The sequence below is a fragment of the Ursus arctos genome, chromosome X (genome assembly GCF_023065955.2).
Source record: "Ursus arctos isolate Adak ecotype North America chromosome X, UrsArc2.0, whole genome shotgun sequence".
Lineage (NCBI taxonomy): Eukaryota > Metazoa > Chordata > Mammalia > Carnivora > Ursidae > Ursus > Ursus arctos.
The window spans coordinates 93,639,906-93,667,757 of NC_079873.1; the positions used below are offsets into that span (position 1 = coordinate 93,639,906).

Here is a 27,852-nt window from a genome sequence, read left to right on the forward strand (position 1 = left end):
CGCAAGACCATAAAAAAATATCTAAGAAGACCTTCAGTGGTGCCTCAACCCAAACGCACCGATCAGACCCTCACGGGAATGTTTATTTGCTCTGCGCCCCGTTTAGGCTCGTGGCAAAGGCACGTTCAGCCGTCTGTCCAATAAACAGTTGCGGCATCTCTGCTCCCAGTATCGTGTGAGGCACCGGGAGTTCAGAAATGAAGTCATGGAGTCTGGCCCTAAGGAGCTTACAGCTGGAGTGGAAGAATGGATGCAAAGAGGTGAATAGAATACAAGGCAAAAATGAGCACAATGGAGGTCTACGCAATGCCAGCCCAGCAGAGGGGGGCCTGAGGTGCCCCCGCAGAGCGAAGGCTTCACCAGAGAGGCAACCCTCAGGATGACTCTTGAGGGAAGGAGCAGAATTTACCAGGCAGATCAGGAAATAGTCCACGCAAGGTCTCAATACGGTTAGGCAAGGTTATGTGGCTTGCGAGTTGCGTCTGGGCTCGAAATGCAGGCGAGCTGAAGGAGAGGCAGATGCCAAGGAGAGCAGGTGCCAAGTCTCCAGAACAAAGGGAAGGAACTAGGCCATCTATAGATAGCAGTGACCAGGAGGGGTGTGGACCCAGGTGTGGCCCATCTGGATGGTAGGTCGTAGCTTGAAAGGAGGTGTTTTTTAGAGGGTGGATAATGGCCTGACAGCAGCAATGATGACCGAGACAAAGTGGACCCCACTTTCCGGCCCAAAAGAACAAGTCCCCTTGTCAAAAGAGTACGGCAAAGGTCTGCATTTGGGGCAGTGGCTGAGAAGGACAGAAACAGAGACCAAATCATAGCAAAGTGGACTTCTGGTTGGAACACAAGACTGTGAGCAGTGCTCTGGCGTGTCCCTCCAAGCATGGCGTCCCCGGGCTGTGGTGGGGGTGTCTGGCCTGACCATGTGGGGACAGTGGTGTCTGAGATGATGAACCGGCCTAGTCACCCTAGCTTCTGTCTTTCAGGGCCTGGGAGAGAGGCGTGGGGACAGGGAGGGGGTCTGGGATGACAGGGTGGGCCACAGTAGCAGCAGACTGTCTCGTGGCCATCAGTGTGACCTTTCCAAAACTCACATCAGCTCACATAACCCCTCTGCTTAAGACCCATTCCCTTGGGACACTGAGCTGGCTCAGTGGGAAGAGCACGCAACCCTTGATCTTGGGGTCGTGAGTTTGAGCCCCACATTGGGTGTAGAGATTACTTAAAAAGTGAAACTTTTAGAAAATTAAAAAAAAAAAAAGACCCATTGCCTTGCAGATAAAGACCCTTGCTGTCATAGAACATAAGCTAATATGAAAAATCACATTGGTAACTGGCAACTTCTCGGGACCAGCTCTTCCTTCATCTCTCCGGACAGTAATCCCTGGTGGCGGGTCAGAAGGACTGACTCCAAGGTCACTCGAACAGAACAGTGAACTCCAACTTATACGAAAAACCTCGAAAAACCCCTTTGTTGGTTAGGTGTACGCGATCTAAATTGGAGGAAGTCACTGGAACCACGTCTGCTGGTTTCTCCTCATTTTCCTCCAGGCTCCTGTCTCTCAGACCACAAACTCATTCCCAGTTAGGACTGTGGGTCCAGGGACCATTCACAAATGTTCCTAGCAGAGCATCTCGGCCCCAGACGGCAGAGAAGACCAAAATTTAGCACAGCTCCGATAACCATCTTGCCCTACCTATGGAAAAATCCAGCAATCACTGCCAGCCTTGTATGCGAGCGAGGTGGACAACTTCCCACCCACTTCCCAGGCCTTGCTTTATCCACAGAACTGACTAGTTCCACGGGTAACTTACCACGTGTCAGGCAGACCACGAAAGGAAGTTTCCTGAGTGTATATACATCTGTTTTGAAACTGTATAATAATTATATATATAGAAATAAAGAAGAAAAAAATGAATACCAATGTTTCTACAAGCCCGGTAGCAGCACCTTGTGTCTCTCTGCCTGGTCTTGAAATGAGACTTAACCACTATCCCGACTTTGGGCTTTCTCATTCTGCCTTTTTTTATACAGTTTCGCCACTTGCGTATGAATTCCTAAAAGGATAGATCTTGTTCATGTTGTCTGCTTGGGGAATTCGCATCAGTGGAATCATACGGCATGTATTCTCTGCTTTATTGAGCCTAAGGTTATGTTTCTGAGATTTATTCTTGTATAAGTAACTATACTCCATTCATTTTCACCACTGTTTCTTATCCCATTAGATGAACATTTTGCAATTCATCCGGTCTATTTCTGATGGCTCTCTGGTTTGTCTGCTACTCATCTGCTATATTCTTGTACGTCTCCTGGGGCCCTGGGGCCCTGGGGCCAATTACACAGGCTTTCTTGAACATTCCTTCTTACCTGGCTCCAAAAAACATTCGTTTTTGTTTTAGGAATGCTTTCTCCATTAGAGACAAAGCTTGCTCGCAGCAGAGAAGCCGGGGGTGGGGCCAGAGCTTGCCTACAGCTGCGGGAAGCCCACGCCCAGTGAGTACAGACCGGGACAAGTTAGGGACTGGCCACACAGCGGCTGGAGGCAGGGAAAGGGGCACCGTCTCCTGGGCGCTCACTCACCCTGCACCGTGCCCCACGGATACTGCCGCGCCTTCATCATCTTGTTGCCTATCTTCAGCTCCTCTGTGCTGCCGATGACAGCAAATGGCAGGTGCGCCTGGAACAGAAGGCAAACTGAGGCTCAGAGCAGAGTCCCTGGAGAAAGGCACCGAGCATCCCTCGATACAACCGTTGCCCGGCTCTGGGACCTCGCGCCCATCACACTGTGGTGGTGTCCCCTCCCTGTCGCCATTGTCAAGAGGCATTTCTTAAGCTCTGAGCTGTGTGGGGCTAAGAAGCCTAGCCCACGCTTCTGCCGTTCAGAAATTCTCAATGACGTGGCCGAACACACAGGGAACAGACGAAGACGGGAAAAAGCCCAACACTGAGCAGATACCCAGATGAGCGCGCTGTTCACACGGCGCAGGTGCTGAGGGGGAAAGCCTTAGGAAGGCGGGTGAGTGGGATGAGGGGGGCTACGTGTGGCTAGAGAGAGGCCGAAGGGGACTGAGGGGGCCAGGGTCGCCTAACCTCCCCAGAGTGGGAGAGCCCTGGGAGCCAGTACGTACTGCTGACTGAGCTGTGCGCTCCTCGTTCTCACCCTTCCCTGAAGCAAGAGCTCATGCGGAACTCTCGAGTCTAGAAGTCAAGTCCACAGGTGTTTTCCCACAGGCCCATAACTGTGCTGGGTTGTTTTCAGCGCCGTTCGGGAGACAAAAGTAGACACAGCCCCCCTCACCCTCTAGGAGCTTACAATCTTGTTGGGAGCACTGGCATTACATACCCTGAATCGTATAAGACAGAATATGACCAAGGACTCAAATGTAGGAGCCAGTGCCTGCACACAGTAGGTGCTTAATAAATACTCCTTGAATGGAAGTAGCAGGGCCATCAACACAGTAGAGAGGAAAGAAAGCAAAAGTACAAACAGGGGTATGAGCGTGGTGCTTGCAGGGTAATGCAGAGCTAGGCCTGGCTGATGACGGTTTTGGGGGTCAGAGAAAAGGCAACTGCCCCCGACTGGTAGTGTGAAGTTTGGCAAACATTTCCAGCACCCTGTCTCCCAGGGAGCTGGCCAGGTCGTAAGTACTGTGACCCCCAGCCAAGTGATCCTGGGTGGGGCTTTACCTGAAAGGGCTTGCCACAGACAAGTGGAAGTCCACTGGAGCAAGCTTTCTTAGCCCACGTGGAGAAACAGGCCTCCGTCACAGACACGTGGACTCATTTGCTGACTCGTCTGTGCCACGAGTGTTTACTGAGCCCCTACTGTGTGCTAGGCATTAACGGTACAACGTTGAAGAAGCTCAGAGCCTGCTCCTGGAGAGCACACAGTCTGGCAGGGGAGAAAGACACGCCAGCAATGATAATATGGTAAAGTCTAGGTTATAAACAGAGGTTCAGGAGCTGGAGGAACAGAGGAGGGAGCAGCTCACTTCAGGAAATCAAGGCAGGCTTCACGGAGGCAGCAACAATTGTACCAGCAGTTGGAGTAGCTAGAGAACTGGTATGAGCAGCAGCAGCCGCTTACGAAGCTCGTTGCCTCCTCCCAACAGCACTGTGAGTTAGGTACTCCTAGCCCCATTTTATAGACAAGGAAACTGAGGTCCAGTTGCCAGCAGGCACACAGCAGTGAGGGCGAGCGCTAGGGATGGAGCCCGGGTCTCTCTGGCTTCAAGGCCCACCACTGGTCTGCCACGCCCACGTACGGGGTCCGAGCCGCAGGCGGGGTGAGCACTCCAAACCCTGGGGTGATCCGGTGGCGAAAAGCCAGATGATAAGAAGCAGGTCCATTCTGGCAAACCTACAGCAAATGTCTTTTGTTTGCCTAATCTGTGCGTGTGATGTCACCACCACTCCTCCCTCTCCATTCTCTTTAGCACCTGCCCCCCAAGAATGTTCTTCAGAGTGGAAAATCGTAGGACTTAATCGGGAGCTCAGCTCCAGGGCACCCGCAAGTACCCTGAGGCGCTCGGCCAACCTGCCAAAGTGGCTCTCCCGTCACCCTCTGCCCACGGCTCTCAGAGTATCACCTCAGCAACCCCCTCCACCCCTTCCCACCCGTGCCTGTGCCCGAAGTGGGGACATAGGAAAGAGGAGGTTATGGCTGTATGGAAGATGGGCCGGGGTGGCCGCGGGAAACGTTGCCTCGGTCCTAGGAGGGGACCGAACATGAGGGTTGTTGGGCGTGCAACACACGGGGCATGAGGGGGGCACCAAAGTCTGGAAAAGCCCACCCGAGGGCCAGAGCCTCCCTGACCTCTGCCAGCCGGCTTTGTCGGAGGGACATCCGGGCACGGTTCATTCCCACTCAGGACCCCAAGACAAGTGGGGAACCTCAAATCCACCCCCAAGTGCTTTCTGGGAAAATGCTGCCCCTCCTGCCGAGACCCAAGGCTTCAGCCACGTGACATAAAAGAGCCAGAGGGCAGCGATGGCAGAGGGCTAGACCGAGGGAGGAGGTGAGAAAGAGAATCTTCTGGTGCATCCCTGGCTCTAGTGGAAAGTGACGGAGGAGGGCGTGTGAAGTGGGTGGGGACTTCTCTGGGCTCAAGCGGAAAGGAGAAAAAAAAAAACCCAGGAAGAGAATAAAGACATTTAAAAAAAATCAGTTTTGGATTCCCTTACGCCTGTTAGATTTAGCCCCACAAGCCATCGTTAGTTAGGATGACAGGGTCACTTGCTTGCCTCTTTCTCACTGCGCCGTCATTCTATCCCTGCCCCCGCCAGGGCTCCCGAGACCTCCCACGGCCCACGCTTGGCAACTGGCATCAGAGTCTGTTCGGATAAGCATCCGCAAGCGGAATTTTTCTGGGTGCTGCCGGGAAGCTCTCGTTGGCTTCTCGCCAGAGCGCTACGGAGCGGTTCTCATACACCCTACTCGTGATCTGGGGGAAATGACTTGCCCAGGTCCCAGACTCCTGGGCCCAAATCTTGCCAGGGAGCAGTAAGGCCACCGAGCTTTAGCCGCCGGGCCCTCCCCGCCACCCGCAGCAGCCGGCGCTCTGCCTCATGGCTAAATGGCAAAAAGCTAACCCTGAAGGGCAGGAAATCGTGGGGCCGGGCTCCAGCCCTCATTCCGCTGCTCTTGAGAGATGGGTGGCTTTTAAGGACCAGGAGAGAGTCGAGCAGAGCAGGGAGATGGTACGCGCTCCAAGCAATCACGCTCCCGGGGGTGACACTTTGCAGGTGTGGGCCCAGGGAGGAGACTGCTGGCGGCAGGACAGGGCTGCCCCTGAAACACGCGCAGATGTGCACCCCCCCCCCCGCCCCGGCATCAGATGTCCAGCCTCCGAAAACTCCGAGAGACACTCTCAAGCCTCCTCTTGGGAGTCTGTTCTCAGATTCACTACCTTTCCTGTCTCGTATCTACCTTAAATTCCTCTTAGTATAGGGGTGCCTGGGTGGCTCAGTCAGTGAAGCGGCTGCCTTCGGATCAGGTCATGATCCCAGGGTCCTGGGATCGAGCCCCGCATCGGGCTCCTTGCTCAGCAGGGAGCCTGCTTCTCCTTTTCCCTCTGCCTGCTACTCTGCCTGCTTGTGCCCTCTCTGTCAAACAAATAAATAAAATCTTTTTAAAAATTCCTCTCAATATATTTTGAAGTGTTGGATGATCCCATTGGCACGAACTGGTCTATTTCAGTTCCAGAACATCCGTTATAGCTGGGAGGCTGGATGACCGTTCTCCTCAGTCTGGTGAAATAGAGATGGTCAGCACTGTTCATTCCTTGTCTGATAATAACCCGATCGCGAGTGGCTTCCTCCCGACATAGCAATTTTTAGAATTGAAGTCTACAACCTTGAGAGTTATCAGGGCACGGGTTGAAGATGCGTGCAACAATACCGCTCACTCCCTTCTCTTGCCGACCCCCAATCGGACATTGTTTTTCAGACCCACCCATAGGCTAAGGGGGAGGCTGTGACCTCATTAGTCTTATTTCCCCGCCATGGAAATCCCTAGTGGGGGGCGGCAGGATGACTGGCCACTCTTCTCCACTTGGGCAGGAGGCTCCTTCCACTTCTTCCAATCCAGTCCCCATGACAATTGGCTGGGGTGGCTGAGGCTGTGGGGCTAGAGCCAGAGCCAGAATTGAAAGGCCAGCCCCCATTCTTCCTACCACCCAAGCCCGGGTGTTCTGATTGACGCGGCTTCGTATGCCACAATTTGTCTGAAGACCTTGGGGACTTTTGACACAGTTGTTCAGGTGACAGGCGAAGCAAACCCGCCTACGTATGTTATAGCAGCGGCTCCCCGCCCTTTCCCCAACACAAGAGGTAACATGCGGCGTTCGCTTACATGCCCCTCTCCCGCAGGCATGCCCAATGCCAGCCACACTCCTCCCCACTCAGAAAAGCACAGTGGAATGTCAGGGAATGTTGAGTGATGTTATTATAGGGATAACCCTAAATCCACTCAATTCAGGGATAGCCCTAAATCCACTCAAATTTAGTTTTTCAAAGTGAAACGCCAGCACACTTTGGACTGTTGGAAGAAAGGACCCAGAACCGCCTCCCAGCCAAAACAGCATGGTTGAGAACTGCTGCTTCACAGCACGAGAAGTTTCCAACCCTAAGGCTGAGCCTACCCTAGGTTCAAGCAGGAGGGCACAGCTGAGCTGAGAGCAGAGCCCAAAATGACTGTTATTCCTGGTTCACAGTGTAATGCGCTGTCGTTTTTGGACGCCACCTCGAGACGGCTGAGAACTCTTTCCCCTATTAATTCTTAGCAAAGCAAACCACAAGCCCGAAAGCTACCTGGCGATGTAGGGGAACCCAAGTTTGAAGGTATCTATGGGGCCCGATGCTCTGAGGTGACTAAGCGCTTCCAGACATCGTGCCAGTGACACCACATGACGCTTCTCTCTAGGTTCCCCTTTTTCTGCAGGCTAAGCCCCCTTTCAGGTTTTCTCATCTTGGCGAAGCCTGGTTGCCATCGAAACGCCCTGACTGCTCGAGAGGATAAGGGCCCATCTTTCTGTTCCCCCTTTATTCACGCTCATGATGGGTCAGAGAGGCTAGGACTCCACCCACCCCAAGCCACGTAGCCTTACTCTTAGGCCAGATTGTCAAAGATGATGAGGGACTTCTCATAACCAACACATCTCGGGTGTACCGCTGAGCGGCACGGCGGGCGGAGACGATGACTCGCCGCCCCGCTATGCTAATTTGTTGGCCAAATTCTAGGAGGTAGCAGCTGATACCATAATGATAATTCAGGGGCGGCGGCAGCTGGAAAGTCTTCTAAAAATGGCTTTTATTACCAGGCTTTCCTGAGTTTGGCTATAACCGGGCATTATGTCATTAGGAAAAACTGATGCCTCTCAAGAGAGAGAGAAAAAAAATCTGTTCCCAAAGCAGAGGCTTTCTGAAAGCTATTAGCTGTCTCCTTGAAATCACAACATTGAAGATTTCGCAGCAACAGCATCAACACGTTGTAAAGAAGCATGAGGAAATGTTTGACTCCCCGCCTTGCTCATTACTCATTCCTCTAGTGGCGGGGGGCGGGGGGGGGAGTGGGAAAGGACTGGAAAGATGGCAAGTCGGGGTGGTTTTTTTTTTTTTTTATTCATTCACACTTAATAAAGCAAAGCATCACCCTGAAACTTTAAAAATAACATTTCTCTAGTCACCAGAAAAATCAGAGGCTATATGTCATTACTCCCCCCGGGGGTAGAGGCCTCGATGATCTGTGTACGCACTGTCCTGGAGCCCCGGAAGCCCGCCAACTTTTTCTGCTGTGGGTTGTCATGGCATTGTTTTGGTCAGAGAGGAAGACTGTTTGCCTTTCTGGCAGTCCCAGGGGGGCTAGCTTAGACTGAAGCAGCATCAAAAAGGAGGGTGGAAGGGGAGGTCCGAACCCCCCCCCCCAGACTCTTCCTGAAGTTGGCCTGTCCCTCTCTCAGTCTCTGCTATCAATCTCTGCATCTCTGAGGCTTTGAAGCAGCCAACACTAAGGGAGAGGAGCTGTTTGGGTTCTGGATTCTTCCTCACAAACACTGAGATTCAGATGATGGGCTTGACCTCACTAAAATGGATGGTGATGTTCGACGACCAGTTTGTAAAATAAAAATAATGATAAAAATAGGGGCGCTGGCGTGGCTCAGTCGGTGAAGTGTCTGCTTTCAGTTCAGGTCATGATCCCGGGGTCCTGGGATCAAGCCCCGCATCTGGCTCCCTGCTCAATGCAGAGCTTGCTTCTCCCTCCCTCTGCCGCGACCCCCTGCTCGTGCTCTCTCGCTCTCTCGAAAAAATAAATAAATAAAATCTTTGAAAAAATATAATAAAAATAAACAGCAAATGGTCAGAAAGTTGAACCCCTGTGCTCCCACTCACGTTCATGGTTCCATTGATCTCTGCCACTGACTCGTCGTCTGTAGGGAATTGGTAGATCTGGACCCCGTTGCTGACTAGTTCGCTGGTGATTTTGATTTTGAACTTCGTTAGCTCGCTCTTCGAAATGGCATCTGATTTGGCAATGATGGGGATGATGTTCACCTGGGGGAGGGAGGAGCAAAGCCGGATAATCTGCAACCGAAAGCAGCGCGACAGAGGACTTCCACCAGCTCAACCCAAACGGCCCAGGACTGGCCACCTCTGTAGCCAAATCACAACATAATAAATGACAGTGGGTGCTGCTTACTAAGCGCTGGATACTGGACAAAGCGCTTTACGTGGATTAACACAATTAATCCTGACAACACTCCTCTCATTTTGCCAATGAGAAACTGAGGCACAGAGAGGCTAAGTAACTTGTCCGAGGCCACAGAGCAGGTACGTAGCAGAACTGGGCTCCAGATCCAAGTTTAGCCTTCTTCCTAAATCCAGACTCTTGGGGCACCTGGGTGGCTCAGCTGTTAAGCGTCTGCCTTCAGCTCAGGTCGTGATCCCAGGATCCTGGGATCGAGCCCCGCATTGGGCTCCCTGCTCAGCAGGAGGCCTGCTTCTCCTCTCCCACTCCCCTTGCTTGTGTTCCCTCTCTCGCTGTCTTTCTCTGTCAAATAAATAAATAAAATCTTTTAAAAAATAAAAAAAATCAATAAATCCAGAGTCTTAACCAGCTCAGCTCCAAACTGATGGGCTGTGTGATATCTTAATACCGAGATCACTGCTTGGGTGATTCCGAGCAGAAAGAGGACCGTTGGGAATCTGTGGCTGACAAGGAGGGGAGGTGGCCACTCCTTGTTAACAGTAAATTGGCCCAACCGATCTGGTGCAGGCTAGCCCCAGCGTGTTACGGACCCACCCCCATGGGCCATGGCAGGGAGGGGAGGCAGGGCAGAGCTCAGCGAAGGAGCTCACCTGGCCCCCCTTTCTGGCAGCAAACTTATGAACCAACCCAGCTGGATGAAGAAGACCCTCTCAGTTACCAGTGTGATCTGACACTTCATGCAAAAAAGAGTTTGACTGCCTGAGTTTTGTGATTAATTTCTTTTTTTTTTTTAAGATTTTATTTATTTATTTGACAGAGAGAGACAGCCAGCGAGAGAGGGAACACAAGCAGGGGGAGTGGGAGAGGAAGAAGCAGGCTCCCAGCGGAGAAGCCTGATGTGGGGCTTGATCCCGAAACGCGGGGATCACGCCCTGAGCCGAAGGCAGACGCTTAATGACTGCGCCACCCAGGCGCCCCTCGTGATTAATTTCTGCACAAAGCAAGCAGGCATATATGCCCAGTTTCAGACAGCAGGACAAAGGCCTAACGCCACCCCAAAGTTAATCCACCTGAACCCTGCTCCTTGAAATGACTCCAAGCAGAGACAAGGCTTCTGCTGCGGGAGGGTGAAGAACTGTGCCCCGCCCACGCCTTCGTGGGACAGAGCACACCCGAGCTCACGTTCACGGGGGAGCAGAGGCGTTGCCGCCAGCAGACTGCTGTGGGGCGTCATCCATAGTGCTTGGGCCTGGGAAGGAGCTCGACACTCGGAGGCCGCCGTCTGCCCGCTTTACGCGTTGCCTGCCGAGTACCCATAAAGGTTGCCGCCCGTTTTACGTGCACCGGGTCAAAGATTGAGCCCTGCAGGTGCCTTCTTTGAAGTCTTTGCAGGAGGGGGGCGGGTCAGAGCCTTTGCCAAGGGGGAAGACGGGCAGAGCCAATTCTCCTCGTCACTTTTCACCGTGTCCCCATGGACACACGACGAGCCTATGCCACAGGCTGCTTAACTTAACCCCACCCACCCACCGGGCCACCGGCGCATGGCTCTCTGCTGCCCTATACAGGACATGCAGGGCATAGCGACATTTCTGCCGCAGCCGGTACTCCTGGGTGGTGAGCTCATGGCTGCAAAAAAAAAGAAAAAGAAAAAGAAAAAGAAAAAACTGCTCCTATTTTGATTTGAGCTGAATGTCAGTTTTTCTCACGGATAGGCTACTAAATAACGCATATAAATTAGAATTTCATAAAATAAAATACCTTGGAGTCAGAGCGAGCCAGGTCCAAATCACAGACCCCTTACAAGTTGTCCAACCTGGAGAAAGCTACTTGGCTCTCTGTGCCTCAGTTTTCTCATGAGGAAGTGGGAATAACAGTACCCACCACACTGGATTCTTGGAAGGATGAAATAAAATAATGTCTATAACGTACTCAACCCAGTGCCAGGCACATAGGCAATGTTAGGGGGAAATGTGTTCGGCTTTTTAAGGAATCCCGCATCAATTCTTTAGTACAGCAAACAATCCTTTCACAGGAAGAACCCTTGTCTGATGTCTATCTGGTGTGGGACTTACATTTTTCAGTTCCTTTTACAGCAGGACACGACCGATTCCCACAGCCATCTTTCTCAGGAATGGAGGCCACAGAATGTGGCGCCAGGGATCTGAGTTCGAATCTAGCCTCTGCCAGAAGCTAGCTACATGACAACAGGCAAGTCCCTTAACCTCTTAGAGCCTCTGTGTCCGCTAAGTGGGGGATAATGACGGTGTTTGCCTCAGCGGGTTGTGAGAATTCAAGGAGATACTCCAGATGGTGCTTGCACAGTAGTGGCACAGAATGAGGATTTAACAAACATTAGCTGCTGTTACTAAAATTCTTATTGATAATAAAAATAACCTCCTTCAAAGTCCAGTTTGCCTGTTCGAGAACAGTCAATCCTGGGGCAAAGAAAAAACACCTTTCCATTGCCAAAGGCTGCGTGCCCAGGCCCTGGCAGCCATCTTGCCTGCAGTCACCCTTAACCCCCAGAGCGATCAGGGCAGAAAGATGGCTCAGGGCAGACCCGTGCCCAGCGCTGGGAAAACGGATCACAAGGTGTACGACGCAGGTGCTGGATCAATGACACCATCTTTCCGGAGGGACAGGGAATGAAGGAGAGGATGAGGAGGCCACAGAGCGTCTCCTGGAGTCTGGCACCAGCGTGGCCCGCGAGACCAATAAGCGTGGTCCCGGTGCATCCCGCCCCCCGCGCGCCCTCGGCCCTGCCTCCGTACCTTACTGTCCAGCTTCTTCATCGTCACGAGGTCCAGAGACTTCAGGGAGTGGCCCGTGGGCGCGATGAAGTACAAGCAGGCGTGGATTCGGGAGTCGTGGTAGCTGTGCAGCACCCTGCGGATCTTCAGCTCCTCCTGCAGGTAGGCCTCGAACTGGGCGTCGATGAATTCCACGATGGGCTTGTAGCTGGGCAGGGCAGGGAGAGCAGGGACGTGGCTGGACCGCTTGCAAACCTGGGCTTTCGGTACAGTCCCTTCTCGAAGTTTAAAATGCCCTGGGTCATCTGGCTCTCCCCATGCAGCTGGGTTCCTCCAGCTCCCTTCGACGGGCTGGCCGAACTTCGGCCTCTGGGCACAGCTTGGCTCTGGAATGCCCGCCTCTCTCTTCTCACCCCAGTCCTGCCCTCCCAGACCTCAGGGCCATGGAATGTCCCCCTCCTCTTCCACACGGTCTTCCCCACTTCTGCCAAAAACCCCTTCTGTGACCCCGGAGTATACAAAAAATGATAATAATGCTATCAGATCGCTTACTCTCGCTTCACAAGGATTACTGTCCCCTCAAATACGCTGTGTCCCTCTGAGGGGCGGAGGCCACGAAGGGCACTAGTCTCGTCCCCATGGGGTATCTGCGGGTGGGTTGATCATGCTTCGGGCTGGTTCCCAGTCTGTGTTTCCTCGGTTTCCCGCCCTCCACCCCCAGTGCCTAGTGTGACAGCTGGGAACCCGGTGGTGGCCGGGACCTCTCCTTGACCCACCGCGGGGGAAAGTTGTCAGAACACTCTGGGTTCCGCTCAGTCTTGCTGGATTTATGGGACAGCCCACATGGCTCCCCTAAGGTCCACATATTTTTCTGGTTCTCATTTCCTCCAAGAGTGTGACTTTAAAATCTAAGCACATTGACAACATTTGGTAGAGATCTCCCCCCTCCCACACACGCACACCCAGCTCACTGAGTCTCCAGGCAAAATCCCCTTTATGACCCCAAGTCTTGCCAGGGCGTCTTAAACCAGAGCCAGTCCTCTGCTCCTCCCTGTCCCGGGAAGCTTCTCTCTTCTCTCCCGGGCAGTTCCTGCCACCCCTGCAGCCTCCGTCTGCTCTAACTAGGTCAGCGTGGCTTCAGCTCTGCCTCTGCTCTCATCACCCCATCTGTCCGCTGCCTCGCCATCCAAGGCTTCCTGCCTTCAAGACCAAGCAGCGAGCTTGCCGATAGCACTGCCAGACAGAAACATGATCAAAGGGATCCCCGTGGTAGAGAAGGGAAAATGGCTTAAAAAAATCCCCAAATCCTAGATTCTGAGAGCTACATACAGAGGAGAGATCCAGGTGCAAGGTATCTCTGGAGCCCCAGAGAAAATTCCAAAAATAAAATCCTTTTTTCCCCCTTTCTTCCTTTGATCTCGCTGAGTCAAACATCATTCTGAAGGGTAACAGCATCCAAGAATCTCTTGGTGTCAAAGATCCTTAGAAGGTTCCTGAAGAATTAGGAGCAAGTGTGGGGGATGCACCCCTTTGACTTCTCTAATTTTTGGATGATTGGCTCATTTGAATTATCGAATCATGGCACTGCTAGCTTTTTTTTTTTTTTGCTTTCTCCATTACATAACTTTTTTTTTACTTCATTTTTTTATTCTGCAAAAGGAACCAAAGGAGGAAAGAAAAGAGTGCATTTTGAGTTTTTTTTATCACCAATCTCTGGTGATACCCTGGGCCTATCTTTCTGCTGCTGCCTCAGACCCTTAGGCGGCTCTGGATCAGACCAGCCAAACGAGCCAATCAACCGACAGCCCTGGGTTTAGACCGGTCATAATGGGTGATTCATCTTTGTCTTACTCGTCTGTGTATCCTCGGTGTCCAGCGTGGTTATCTGGAATATAGTCAGGATTCCACCCCACTCTGTTGTGCTCACCGCCCCCCACCCCGTCCATGAGAAACCAAACCCCTTACTCCCACAGGCGGTCTCTGCATAAATGTTTCCTTGTCCTGGGTAATACCTGACTCCCCTTCGAAGACGGGGCTTCCCTCATATACCTTCTTAGCTGGAAATTTCAACATCTCTTGCACCCAAGTTCCATGGAGGGGTGGCGAAGGCAGCTTTCTTCTGGCGCATTATACCCTGGCCTCCTACAATCTCTTCCATCTGCTACAAAAACTCAGCTCTACAGGGCGCCTGGGTGGCTCAGTCTGTTGAGCATCTGACCCTTGGTTTCAGCTCAGGTCGTGATCTCAGGATCGTGAGATCGAGCCCCGCGAAGGGCTCCGCACTCAGCAGGGAGTCTGCTTGAGATTCTCTCCCTCTCCCTCTGCATCCCCCTGCTCATGCGTGCATGCACGCACACACCCTCTCTCTCAAATAAATAAAGTCTTAAAAAAAAAAACCCAGCTCCAACATAATCCACCCCTCCTTGTCACTACTGTTTGTCTTTCACAATTTAGGGTAGGAGCTCTTAACCTGGGCTCCACAGACTTCCAAGGGGTCTATGGAGAGAATTCGCAGGAACCATGAACTTGGATAGGAAAGAACCACATTGTTTTCACTGAGCTCTCACTGAAGCTTAGCGGTTTCTTCAGGTACAAATGCAGGTGACAATCTACAGTAATTTTAGCAGTACCTGCGATTTCACAGTCAATAGAAATCACCGATATTTTTGCTTCCTATTACAGTTGTTGCAAATATCTCAAAATAGCATTTATACTTACACACCTTCTAAATTATGATAGTTATTAGGGCTGCGTGTAGATATTACTTCAGGAACTAATAAAGAAGGACAGGGATTTATGTCCTTCTGGAAGTGGAATCATACAGTATTTGTCCTTTTGACAAATCACAATTTGAAAATATTTTGGGAAGTGTATTTCTAGTATAATGGGCATATTTTAGGCATTTAAAACCGTTATTTGAAGAATGAGTCCATAGGCCTCAATGGATTGTTAAGGAGGCCAAAGGCACAAAACAGTTCTTGGTCTGGGGCGCCTGGGTGGCTCAGTCGGTAAACCATCTGCCTTCAGCTCAGGTCATGATCTCAGGGTCCTGGGATCGAGCCCCACCATGGATGGACTGTCTCTCTGCTCAGTGGGGAGCCCGCTTCTCCCTCCCCCTCTGCCCTTCCCCCTGCCCATGATCTCTCTCAAACAAATAAATAAAAATCTTTTAAAAAAATATTTTAAAAAACCAATTTCTGGTCTGGACACTACTTCTTATTCCTGTCAATAATGGGGATAAAAAGTGACCAGGAAGGCTTCCCTGACAACGTGAACTTTAAGCTGCACAGTCAGGAATAAGAGAGCCATGGCAGAATCTAGGAGAAGAGCATTCCAGAGAGGAATAAGAAAGGTAACGGTCCAGAGGGAGAAATGAGCTTGAGGAGGTTTGCAATAGGAAGAAGGCAAGGTTGCTGGGACCTAGTGCAGGAAAGAACTATTCACAATTGCTCGAAGGTGAAAACAGCCCAGTGGCCATCAAGTGACGACTGGCTCCACACAATGTGGGAGATCCAGACAATGGACTATTACGCAGTCTCTAAAAGGAAGACAAGTCTCATGCGTGCTACCCCAGGGATGAACCTTGAAAACACCGTTCAAGTGAAAAGGACAAAAAAGGACACAAAAGGACAAATACTGTATGATTCCACGTACAGGAGGTGCCCAGAAGAGCCAGAGTCACAGAGAAAGGAAAGAGAATAGTGGTTCCTGGGGAACAAGGGGAGTGGGGAGTTAGTGCTCAGTGTTTCCTTTGGGGCGATGACAATGTTTGGAACGAGGCAGAGGGGACGGTCGCACCACATTGTGAATGTATTAAATGCCACTAAGTTGTTCACTTTAAAATAGTCCATTTTATGTTGTGTGAATTTCACCTTTTTAAAAATAAGAACAGGGGCACCTGGGTGGCTCAGTTGGTTAAGCATTCGACTCTTGATCTCAGCTCAGTTCTTGATCTCAGGGTCGTGAGTTCAAGCCCCACACTGGGCCCAGGCTGGGTGTGGAGTCTACTTTAAAAAAGGGGGGGACCAAGAACAGTAAAAGATGAAGTAAGCGAGGGAGCAGGGGACAGATCACATAGGGTCTGTGGGCAGGATAGAGTAAGGGGTTTTTACTGTGAACGGGGTCTTCTGTTCCATAATGTTTTCTAGCTAGTTATTGTCGGTTGATAAGAAGTCCATGGTTTTCTTCGTGTCTCTTTTGAAACTGGCTACCTAACTGAACTGGTATTCGTTAGAATTGTTTTCAAGATGATTGATTACCTTGGGTTTCTTAAACAGTCACATTATAAAAAACTAATGATTATACCTCTCAGCAGGCACTTTTCAATTGTCATCTTTCTGGACACTGTTGACCAGTCCCTTCTTGAAACACTGCCCTCTGGCTTCACTGCCGCCAGTATCTCCTGCGTCTAAAACTCTTCTTTCTCACTCACCTTAAATCTTGGCCTGTCTCGAAGGTTCCATCCCGGACCCATCTTTTGCCGTCATTCTACACGTTGCCCACGCATTATCCCTGGGTGCTCTCGCTCATTCCCACGGCTGCAGTGGTCACCACCCTCCACTCATGCTTCCTAGACACCTCCAGGTCATCCCAGTCTCTTTCCTCTCCCACGGTCGGTCCTCTGTGTAGCCACAGCCATCCGAGCACCCCTCCCCCACTGGAAACTCACAAGGCCTGGTCACAGACACCGTGCTTGAGCAACAGCATCTCGGCCAGCAAAACCAAGGAGGCACAAGGTCAGGTTTACAGGAACAAAGCCAGACGTGTGGGTTTGTTGGAAATGCAGAATCCCCGGTCCCCAACCTAGACCTACAGGATCGGAGTCTCTGTCTTCTCGAGAGCCTCCGGGGCTTGTAGGCAACATGAAAGTTTAAGCAGCACTGGCCTCTGTCATCTTCCTTTCCACAGAACTTGCCTACCTCTTGCCCTAATGGAAACCTAATCCCTCCCCCTGCCCCCCGCAAGGATACCACAACCCTGAGGACATCATTACCCAGCAGCCCTCTCCGGAGTAGGCTACTCATTCTCCCACAACCTGTGTGCCTTGGGGTCAGTGGAATGGGCACTCGTGTAGCTCCCCAGTGCCACTTCTAGATCATTCCTCCTCTACCTCAGTGTAAAACCTTTTCTTCATTTGAGACGTATTCCATCGTCTTCTGGTGGCACCTGACCCACGCGGTTTCTCTCTCCATTCTGGGTGATGGCAGTGTGCTCGTAGACAACCCATCAACCTTCAGCCTCTTTATTCCCTGATTGTCTACACTCCACAACCTTCGGGCTCCCTCTACTTCAGCCACCGACACACCTTGCCATTGGCCTGATCAGCTTCCCCCCAACACATCCTCTCTCTAACTCCCCGCTCTCTGGCCACAACCTCTCATCTTTCCAACCCTCTTACACATTGGATCCTCCTAAACCTGACCTTTCACCTCACAGAACCCTTGGGTACCTTGACCTCTCTATTGTCTCATAGGCTATCAGCCCCTCACTGGCCTCATCCCCTTCTCGGGCCCAGCTGAACCCCAAAACTGATTACCTGAACCACTCTTTTATCAACACTTTCATCTCCACCATGCCCTTGCCTTCCACCCTCCCGGCCCAGCAAATTGTGTGATGAATACATTTCAGGGTCTGCCCTCTGCTCCCCACACCACTGCTGTTGAAGTTAGCTAGAGGCCATCACAGAAGTCTTGGCACCCAAAACCATTGCCTCCAACCTCAGATAGAGCAGGACAATCCCCTTACTTGACCTTGACTGGCTCCCTTCCCATTGCCTTCATTGACCATTCCAAACTTTCACTACTTTCCTCAAGCTCCAAAACTTACTCGTGATATCTTCACTCTCATGAGATGGTCTTACCTCCTACATTACCAACAAAACTGGGGCCACTAGCCTCACACCGGTTCAACTTCCTGCCTCACTCCCTCCTCTCTAAAACTCAATCAGTCCTTCCCAACCTCCTTCTATCATCACCCTTTGTGAACTCGCTCTCATTCCTTTCAGGCTCTTTGAGAATCTTGCTTCAGCTATCAGCTCCTCGCCCCCTACTGACTCTTCCTCAACCTATAAACATGCTGAAGTCTCCCCTCATCTCAAAAGAAAGATCCTTCCTCAACTCAATCCCCCTCAACCATGCATTCTCCCCAACCACTGCCCTAGGTCTTTTCTTCCCTTAGGAATAGAGTTTGTCTTCTGCACCTACCACAGAGCCTGGCATATAACAGAAGTTCAATAAATATTTAATGGATAAATGGAGATATTTTGGAAAAAATAATCTATTCATTCATTCATTCATTCTCATTCACTCCTAACACATCGTAGACTGTTTTCTACTCTCATCGGCATCCTCGTTAACACATTCAATGGATATGTTTGGTCTTGAAAGATATAAACCTTAGAGGTATTTTTTAAATTTTATTTTTGCCATCAACGTGTATTTCATTCATTCAGCAAATAGGTACTGAATACCCACAGTATGCCGGTTGGCTAACTTGGGCGCATCCTGCAAGATTTCAAGACTTAGCTCAGTCATTCCTGACCACCTCGTTTCCACCTTACACTCCCACCGGGCTCTGCCAATTGCTACGTTTTCTTTTCCCCACAGTTCTCTCCATGTGCCTTTGTTATGGTACTCACTACATTACGTAGAATTTGTATGCTCCGTATTAGTCCCTTCCATTAAACTACAGCTTCCTTATTTCTTAGTATTCCTGGCACCTCACACCGTATCAGGCACAAAGTTGGCATTTAGTATAATGTTATCAACTGAACTAGATCCCCCACGCCAATCTGGCTACTGGATGTCGTGGATTCTTTCTCTTATACCTGCCTCCTCCTCTCTGTCCTAGAAGCTTCTGCTCCTGTTCAAGCCCTCATCCTCTCTCTCAGCCTCAAAAACATCACCCCTGGGGGTGCCTAGCTGGCTCAGTCCAAAGAGCATGCGACTCTTGATCTCGGGGTCATGAGCTCGAGCCCCACGTTGGGTGTAGAGATTACTACAAAAAACAAATAAACTTAAAAAAAAAAAGTCGCTCCTGACCTCTTTCCCTCCCTCTACACACTGCCTTATCTCTTTTTCCCAGTTCAGGAAAGCTTTTTAAATGAGCGGTCTACACCCACTTTATCTGCTTCCTTTTTTAAGACTTCATTCTTGTTTAAAATTTATTCTTAATTGCATAACCCATACGTGTACTTATGCTCCCCTCCTCAGAGGTAACTACTATTTTCAGTTTGTTGGTTCACCTTGAAGGTCTTTTTCTATGTATTTATATGGAGGGGTGTTTGGTGTTTCATTGGGAAGGGTGGATTTATGCAAATGGCATCATGATCTGTGTATCATTCTGCAACCCTTCTTTTCACTTAATAACACACCCACGTGAGTGCACACAGATCTGCATTCTTTTAAACTGCCAAATGTATTTATTGCATGGTACGGTTGCACCATAGCTCATTGTGTTGCTCTATTGGTGGAAATTTCAGCTGTTTAAAAAAATTTTTTATTCCATATCCAGTGTTGCAGTGAACATCCTTTCTGTGTGTTTTTCATGAACTTGTGCAATTGTTTCTCTCGGCTGTATTCCTAAAAGTGGAACTGCTGGATCATAAGGTGTTCACATTAAGAATTTTAATAGGTCCCACCAGATCTGCCCTCTAAAACATCTGTACCCATTTACATTGCCAGAAACATGAATGAAATTAGCCGATGTTAGCAGCCACTGTACTTTTATCTTTTATTTTTGCAAATCTGATGGATAAAAAGTATTCCATTTTTCCTTTTGCACTTCCCTAATCACTGGTGACATTAGATGAACATCTGTTGGTATGTTAGTTGTCAATTTCCATTTTCCCCCCTTCTGTCAATTACCTGTTTATTTCTCATTGAACTGTAGAAGCTCTCTTTACAATTTAGAAAAATCCTTTGTTTGTAATATAGGTTGCAAATATCTTCTATTTGTAGTTTCTTTACTTTTGTTAAGAGCATCTTTCAGTTTGCAAAAGGTTTTCTTTTTATTTTAATAAGTTTAAATCTGTCGATCTTTTCTTATATGGCTTTGGGATTTTTGTGTCACGATTAGAAAAACCTTCTCTACCCCTAAAGCTATAAAAACATTCTCCTATATTTTCTCCTTATATTTTTAGAATTTGTTTTTAATCCATCTGGAATCTATTTTTGTGACTAGTGTTTGTGTGGGACGGTCTCATTTTATTTTTTCCTAATGGATGGCCTATTTTCCCAGCACAGTTTCTTGAACAGTCCATTCTTTCCCTGCTGACTTACATATGCCAAATTCCCGCGTAAACACGAACTTGATCTTGGTCTCACTTCTCTGTCCTGTTGCTCTTTTTGTTATTCTGATGCCTTTACTTACTTACCTTCCATTCACTCATGGCAAGTTAGCTTCCAACCACAGCTTCCCTGGAATTATTATTCCTTGGTGTATTCATGACCTTCATGTTGCCACACCCAACGGATATTTTTCAGGTCCATTTATCATTGCCTCCGTTATGCTACACAGCACAACTCTCCCTTGACTCTTCTACCAATAAAAGTCATCATCATAACAGTATCTTCTGTTCGTTAGTTACTCTGTGCCAGGCAGTGTTTTTTTTTTTTTTAAAGAATTTATTTATTTATTTGAGAGAGAGAGAGAGAATGAGTGGCGGGGAGCAGCAGAGGGAGAGGGAGAAGCAGGCTCCCTGTGGAGCAAGGAGCCTGACCCAGGCCGATCCCAGGAGCCTGGGATCATGACCTGAGCCAAAAGCAGACGCTTCACCGACTGAGCCACGCAGGTGCCCCTGTGCCTGGCACTGTTGAAGCATTTCATATACCAGAAATGTCAAGTATGCCTCACCACAATCCTCTAGGGTAGATATTAGTATTATCATCATCCCCACTTTATAGGTGAGAAAACTGAGCCATAGAGAATTTAAGTGTCTTACAATGCAAGTTCTGAGAGTTGGTTTTCCTTTTTTGCCATGCAAGTGCCTGATTTAAGTTTGATGGCCGAGGCATCCACTTCAAAGACAACTGACTATCTCGAATAAACACACTGCCAGCCACCTAAAGGTAAAGAGTCAGCCCTCCATCCTCCCACCGCCCCCGAGGGGCTCCTTTGTTTCAGAAATCTTGGTTGACTTCCCTAAGGGACCGTTTGGGCCACTTGTTTTTTTCTCTTCCGCTGCTTTAAATTCTCCTTCTGATGTTTTAAATTCACCCATCTAGGGGTACCTGGGTGGCTCAGTCGGTTGGGCGGGCGTCTGCCTTTGGCTCAGGTCATGATCGTGGGATCCCGGGATGGAGCACCATGTCAGGCTCCCTGCTCAGTGGGGAGTCTGCTTCTCCCTCTTCCTCTACCCTCCCCCTCCCCCGGCCTGTGTGCTCTCTCTCTCATGCGCTGTCTCTCAAGTGAATAAATAAAAACCAATAAATAAATAAATAAATAAATTCTCCCCTCTAGAGCAAGCCTACCAAATCCTAGACCTAAACCCTCCATCTCAAAAAAAGCAGAACCCCAGACTCACGCCTGCTCTCTCTCCCCTGCGACCTCACTGTGTAGTCCCAGCTGTGCCCTGTGCTTTCCAGGACCTGTGAATAATAAACCTTTCTGGTCTCCAAGTTCCCTGATGTTTACTGCTGAGAGCATCTTGCAATCCTAAGGACCACAAGGGTCGGACCAGCCACAGCGTTAGTTATCAATAGGCTGAGAGCGGCACAAAACCCTTGTCTCACATCGCTGGGTTAATCAGTGGCAAGATGCGATCTGAACCCAGGTCGGTCTGAGACCAAAGCCTAAATTCCCAATCACACCTCTTTCCAGCCTGTCCTCAGTCTCCCTCTTGAGTTCCTTTTGCTCCAGCACCTTTTTTTTTTTTTAAAGATTGTATCCATTTATTTGACAGAGAGAGAGAGAGAGCACAACCAAAGGGAGGGGCAGAGGGAGAGGGAGAGGTAGGCTCCCTGCTGAGCAGGGAGTCAGGCGGAAGGGGGGTGGGGAACATGACCCCGGGATCAAGACCTGAGCCAAAGACAGATGCTTCACCAACAGAGCCAGCCAGGCGCCCCATGCTCCTGCCTCTTTTAAACAAGTGGCTTTCCCCAGGGTCTGGCCTTAATCACTGCTCTTCTTAGAAGACCACGCACCGTGGGTGAAGGCTCGCATTCTGGCGCTCTGCCTCAGTGCGGCTATACTGACACGTATCTATGCCCAAATGATCCCATCAGTATGGAGAAAACACTGCTTTTTATTACGAATCCCTGGGGCTTGCCCCAGCCCTGCTCTCCAGCCCAGTTTCTGAGAGGCTTTTCATTTCTACTTACTTGAGTTTGTATTATTTGATTTTGTATTAGTATGCATCATGTTTATAATCAGGAAAAACAATAAGAATATTACCAAAGTAATGGAAGTAGATTAGCCTCTAAGGGGCCGTATCAGCTCAGTCCTCTCAAACCGTCATTACCAAAGCCGTTTCCAATGTCAGATATGTTAAATGTATGTTGCCGAGAAATGTGAGAAATTTAATTGAAAAGATCCTGAGCCGTCTGCAGCTGAGATGACCCCAAATACCCATCCCCTTTCCCCAGGGTCCAATTTATTCTCAACCAAGCACAATTAGCATAATACGCAAAGCGATAAAAAGCAGAGGTATCCGTCTAGAATTTCAAATGAAAAACAAAGTTCAGTTCAATTATTAAGAAGCTAAATGTACGGCTGTTGGAACTTCAAGGGAGAAATAGGAGAATTGGGGATCCAGTTCAGCTAAGAAGCAAGAGAATCCTCAAAGGATGGGCAGACACTGCCTAAAATGATGAATGGCCTTTTCTGAGATGGGCATTGTGATAACCACGTGACGTCTAGTTAAATGCGGATGGTGCCTGACCCCCTCCCTGACCCCAGCCCTCAACACATCCCGGTGTCTGAGCCGCCCCACCCCTCACTCACACTCCATTCTCACCCCCTGCAGTCTCTCCTCCTACCTCTCTGCATATTCCTGTTCATTCTTTTTCCAGAATGTGTCATTTGCTCCATCTGCTGACTTAACATCCTAAGGTTTTTGTCTGTAGCCCCGTGCTCACCACCCCGCACTCCGATGCCCGGGTGATCTTACGTGGGTCTGCGGTTGGAACATAGCACCTATACCTCGATAATCCAAATCGCTATTTCCAGCGCAGACCCTCTGCCGACCTCTAACCCCTGTGTATTCAGCTGCCTGCCACCGAAGGTCATCAGGGGTCTCGGTAGTCCACGGACAGCTCAACCTCAACAGGTCCAAAACACAGCTGGTTCTTTTAGAACGTGATTCTCTTATATGAGTTTTCCTACCGAATGCCACCACCATTTGTCCACTCTCCAAAGCCAGAAGTCTGGGCCTCTTTCTAGATTCTTCTTTTGCCTTCACGACCCCACACCAAGTCTCTGTCTAGAGTCCTGTTGATTCTACCTACTCGATATTTACCAAACCTACCTCCTCTTTCCCATCTCAGCACCTGTGTTACCTCTGGCCTCGACCTAATTGGTCCAATAGTCTCTTAACGGGGCTTCCTGCTCCCCCTACCCTTCCAAAGAACCTACTTCAAGGCCAGTCAGACTATCCCATTCTTTTTTTTTAAAGATTTTATTTATTTATTTGAGAGAGAAAGAGAGCACAAGCGGTGGAGAAGAGCAGAGGGAGAGGGAGAAGCAGACTCCCCACTGAGCGGGGAGGGAGCCCAACGCGGGGCTTGATCGCTGGACCCCGAGATCACGACCTGAGCCGAAAGCAGACACTTAACTGACTGAGCCACGCAGGTGCCCTGAGACTATCTCATTCTACTTCATAAAACCTCTCAATGGCTCCGTGTCTGCACATTCTAGAAATGCCCCCCTGATCTGACTCCTGCTTCCCTCTTCAGGCTCATCTCCGCCTACCTTCCCCTCACTCACGCCAAGCAGCAGCCCAGGGGCAGACACGGGTACTGTGGGACCTTAAGCTTATGCAATGAGAAGGGCCCTCCAGAAAGACAGCACAACATTATGACTAATAATTAGTTACAGGACCTTGGCAGCTTTAGCTTCATCAGCTCGCAGTCAATCCGCTTCTGCACTCGACAGATCCCTAGAATCTGCCATCATCTTCTACACCTCTTTGCCTTTGTACAAGCGCTCCCCCAGCCTGGGCTGCCCTTCCCTCCGTTGCCTTGTCTGGCCGGCAAAAGAGTTCATCCCTCAAGGGCCCACTCAGGAGGCACTTCCTCTGTGAAGGCCTCCCTGACCTCCCCACATGGAACTGACTGTCCTCTCCTTTAGGTGCTCATTGTTACTTGTCCTTCACCTCTTCGTACCCCGTCCTTTCCGAAGCACATCACACTCGATGGAGCTTATTTGTTCAAAACCGGTCTCCCCGGTGAGTGCCTCAAGGGCAGAGACAAAGTCATTCCTTTTTAGATTGTCAGGGCATAGCAGCGCCTGGCACAAGGCAGGAAGGAGCTCAATACATGTCTGCCACATGGAACGGAGACCTCGCCCACGCACACTGGAAAGACGCCTTTCTTTTGGCAGAGCGCGTGGAGTGGAATGGTTGGTGGGAACTGGGACCCTGGGCGGAGGCGGAGCCCTGAGGTGTCTGCGGCCTGCACGCGCCATTTTGGGAGGACGTCCAGGCAGGACCCCGTGGTGAGCTCCTCCCACCAGCCTCCGGGCCCCATTGCCTTCCTTACCTGTCCTCCTTGTTGATCTGGTCCCCAAAGCCCACCGTGCTGACAATGGTCAGCTTCAGCCCCACGTTGCTCTCTTGGAGGTCATAGGTATTGGACCGGAGCTGGACACCTGGCTGTGTGTGGGTGGCCGGCTCCCCCTCAAACTTGGTGTTGAACAGGGTGTCCATGAGGGTAGACTTGCCCAAACCTGTCTCTCCTGAAAAACAAAAGAGGAAATTATGGTCCGTTCATGCCACGGCCATGCAGCCATCCCCCATCATGGTTTGGACGTATGTTCATTGGCGTGGGAGCCCGTACACAATAAGAGCGGATAAAACTAGATAGACTGTTGGCACTCAGGTAAGTGAGAGAGACTGAAAGGAACTGCATCAACGTCTCAACAGTAGCGTCTCAGGAAGTGGAACTGGGGTAATTTTCCTCTTAGTCTTCCTATTTTTGTGTCATTTGAAGGTTGAGGATGCATGGCTTTTATCGTCAGAAAAAGAACGTCTGTTACAGGCAGTGCTAGAGAGGTAGCAGTTACGCCTGGAAAAAGTCCAGAAGGACACACAATATACTCTTACCCAGAGGGCTAGCACTGCGTGGTGGGGGTGATGTGCGGTGTTCATTTCTCTCTTCAGGCTTCTGTGTATTTTCCAAGTTTTCTACGTGGAACATGCATAGCTTTTGTAATAAAAATTAAAGGGCTGTTTTCGATTTTAAAAGAAAGGGACAGAGGTCCCTTGTCAAATAAATATCCTCTCCTTTTCATCGCCACCTCACCTCCCCGCCAGGCCCAGACTGTGCTCTGCACATGCCCGGATGTGTCTCCCAGTGGGGAGGCCATTTTTAGCTAATGGGGAGGGAAGTTAACAGGCCACAGATTCTTCTTCTCCTTAAATTTCAAACAAACCAGTCATTTGTTTGTTTAACTAACAGCCTGCGGGATACTAATAAATTAAACCATTGGAATTCCAAGTCTTGACTTTCACACCAGGGAGAGGAGTGGGGGAAAGCCTGTGGAGACCGGTGAAGGTTTTTTGGAGGTCATTCCTGGGAGACCCGAGGGAGGTCAAGCCACTGCCAGGAGCCAAGGGGTCTCTTCAGGGAAAGAAGACATTGGAGGAGAATTGGTGGCCTGGGAGTTGGGCAGGAACGTGACAGGAGGCCACAAGCTGGGCTGGGCGCTACAGAGGCTTGTCATCTCCAGAGATCCAAACCGTATTTGGGCTTCCACCCCGCCCCCCACCAAGCGATTCAGGAATGCCAGGAATAAAGGATTCAGTAGCTAATCACCCCCAGATTGCCTTTTGAATACCTAGACCACCCGGCTCTTCAGGTCCCCGGCAGGAGACGTACAACGTGTAAATGCAAATGGCCCCCTCCCCTTCCGCCCTCTGGGTGTGTCTAGCTTTGCATCTCGCTGCCTTTTATCCTGAATAATGAGCGACGAAAACAGGAGGTGCTTTTTCCAATCTCTGTCTCCAATGAGAGCTTTCTGTGTGTGTTGAGATTGGTGAGCGAGAGAACAAGAAGAACATTCAACTCAGCCTGGCTCCCCAGCCCCCCAGCCAACGTTCATGGCCAGGTCTGACGAACGTGCCGGATTGCCAGGGTGCAGGGAAATGGTCCCTCACACAGATCATGTTTCCAGCCAAGGTCTGCTATACCTATTAGCAGCAAAGATTCTCCCAGAAGAGGCCCCCCCAACTTTTCCCCCTCCCTAAAGGAACAGGAAGTATTTGGGTCTCAAGAAAAATTTGGTGAGGTGGGGCCTTTGCAGTGGGAAGTGACAGACTTGGCCAAGCAACGGAATGTAGCACCCCCTCCCCGCCCAAGGGGGGGTGCAGCTCAGTTGCACAGGGGACCAGCCCCTCTGAGGTGGGAACACGGGGGGTGGGTCCCTCACCCCTAACTCACCTTCCCTCTGGGAGCGGAGATTCCAGCACCATTCGAGCCCATCTTTGTGTGTGCCTGATGAACCTTCCACGGACATCCCCACCTCCCCCCTTCCGTGAGCTCTTGGCTGAACACCCCGCAGCTCCTAGAATGCTGAGCCCTGTCTCCCCAGCATCCAGAGCTGGCTCCTGGGCCCCTGATCCCCAGGATCCTCAGAGAGCCAGGGATGGGGCATCTTCCCGTACTCCCCAGAGGGCCTAGCCCAGGTGCACACAGAGGCCTGGGGCCAGGCTGCTGTGTTTGCCGGCCGGAGGAATGCAGACCGGCCAGGCAGGGCAGGGCAGGGCAGCAGGGAGGAGCGGCAGGCCAAATGACCACGAGAATGCCTGCCAACACCAAAGGGCTGTGGAAATTAGATGCCCAATGATGAGTGGAAGAAAAGAACCCGCGGGTGTCCCGGGAATTATGACACATGCAACATGAGAAGAGGGCAGAGAAGCAAGCGAGCTAGTCCCGTGGCTGTGGAGGGCTCCCGTCCCACTCTGCCATCAGTGTGGAGCCTGCGGGCTGCAGGGGCCCCTCTTCATGGTTGGCACGGGCCCAGCCTGAGCGGAGGATGCAGCCCCCTCCCACGCTGCCCTGGGCCCAGCATCGGGGACTCCACACCCCTGCAGGAAGGTGGGGACTTGGCAGATTCCAGCAGGAAACCTGGGGAGTCCCCAGGGGTCAATTTCTCTCCCCTCCTCCCTCCTCGGACAGACAGCAGGATTTCTTAACCCTTTTCAGGTCGTCACCACCGGCCCAGAGGATTCCATCTCGCTTTGTTTAATGGAGAAAAGATGCTGGAAACACCCGGTTTTTTAAATAGCATTTCTATTTAAAACGTGTAATGTGAAATACGCTTTTTCAAACTACACTCCCTGGGATAATCCACTGTTGACCTCTCTACTCAGCCTTTTTCCTCATCTGCTGCAAACGCCCGAATCTTCTGGCACCTTGTGTCATTAAGTCCTTGCAAGCGGGGGTGGGGGTGGGGGAGGGCGGACGCAGAGGCCCAGCCAGGTGATGCCCGGCCAGAAGCGGTCCCCTCGCTGGGCCCCGGTCTCTTTCCTCAGAAAACGAACAGGCTGGACTCATAATAATAGCGATGGCTTCTGGAGCAGCCACGATGTGCCAGGCACGGCTGTGCCGGTAGCTCCCCTGTTCCCCACAATAGACCTAGGAGGTAGGTACTATTATTTGTCCTTCAGTAACGGAAGGGTCAGCCAAGCTACTTGCCAGCTGGGTGAATTCGCCGCACTCCCCGGTCTCTCTGCACCTTACCTT

At 50.5% G+C, this 27,852-nt stretch overlaps 1 protein-coding gene across 8 annotated transcripts in view; it reads right to left on the reverse strand.

The window, feature by feature from the left end:
• SEPTIN6 (septin 6) overlaps positions 1–27,852 on the reverse strand; it is a 63,544-nt gene that overhangs the window by 14,891 nt on the left and 20,801 nt on the right. For all 8 annotated transcript variants that reach the window (XM_044392111.3, XM_048213248.2, XM_044392114.3 and 5 more), the window contains exons 3-6: positions 24,649–24,844; positions 11,975–12,161; positions 8,888–9,049; positions 2,579–2,675 (exon numbers count right to left, since the gene is read on the reverse strand). In XM_044392111.3, coding sequence (XP_044248046.1) covers positions 2,579–2,675; positions 8,888–9,049; positions 11,975–12,161; positions 24,649–24,844 — 642 coding nt within the window. The remainder of the gene's footprint in view (positions 1–2,578; positions 2,676–8,887; positions 9,050–11,974; positions 12,162–24,648; positions 24,845–27,852) is intronic.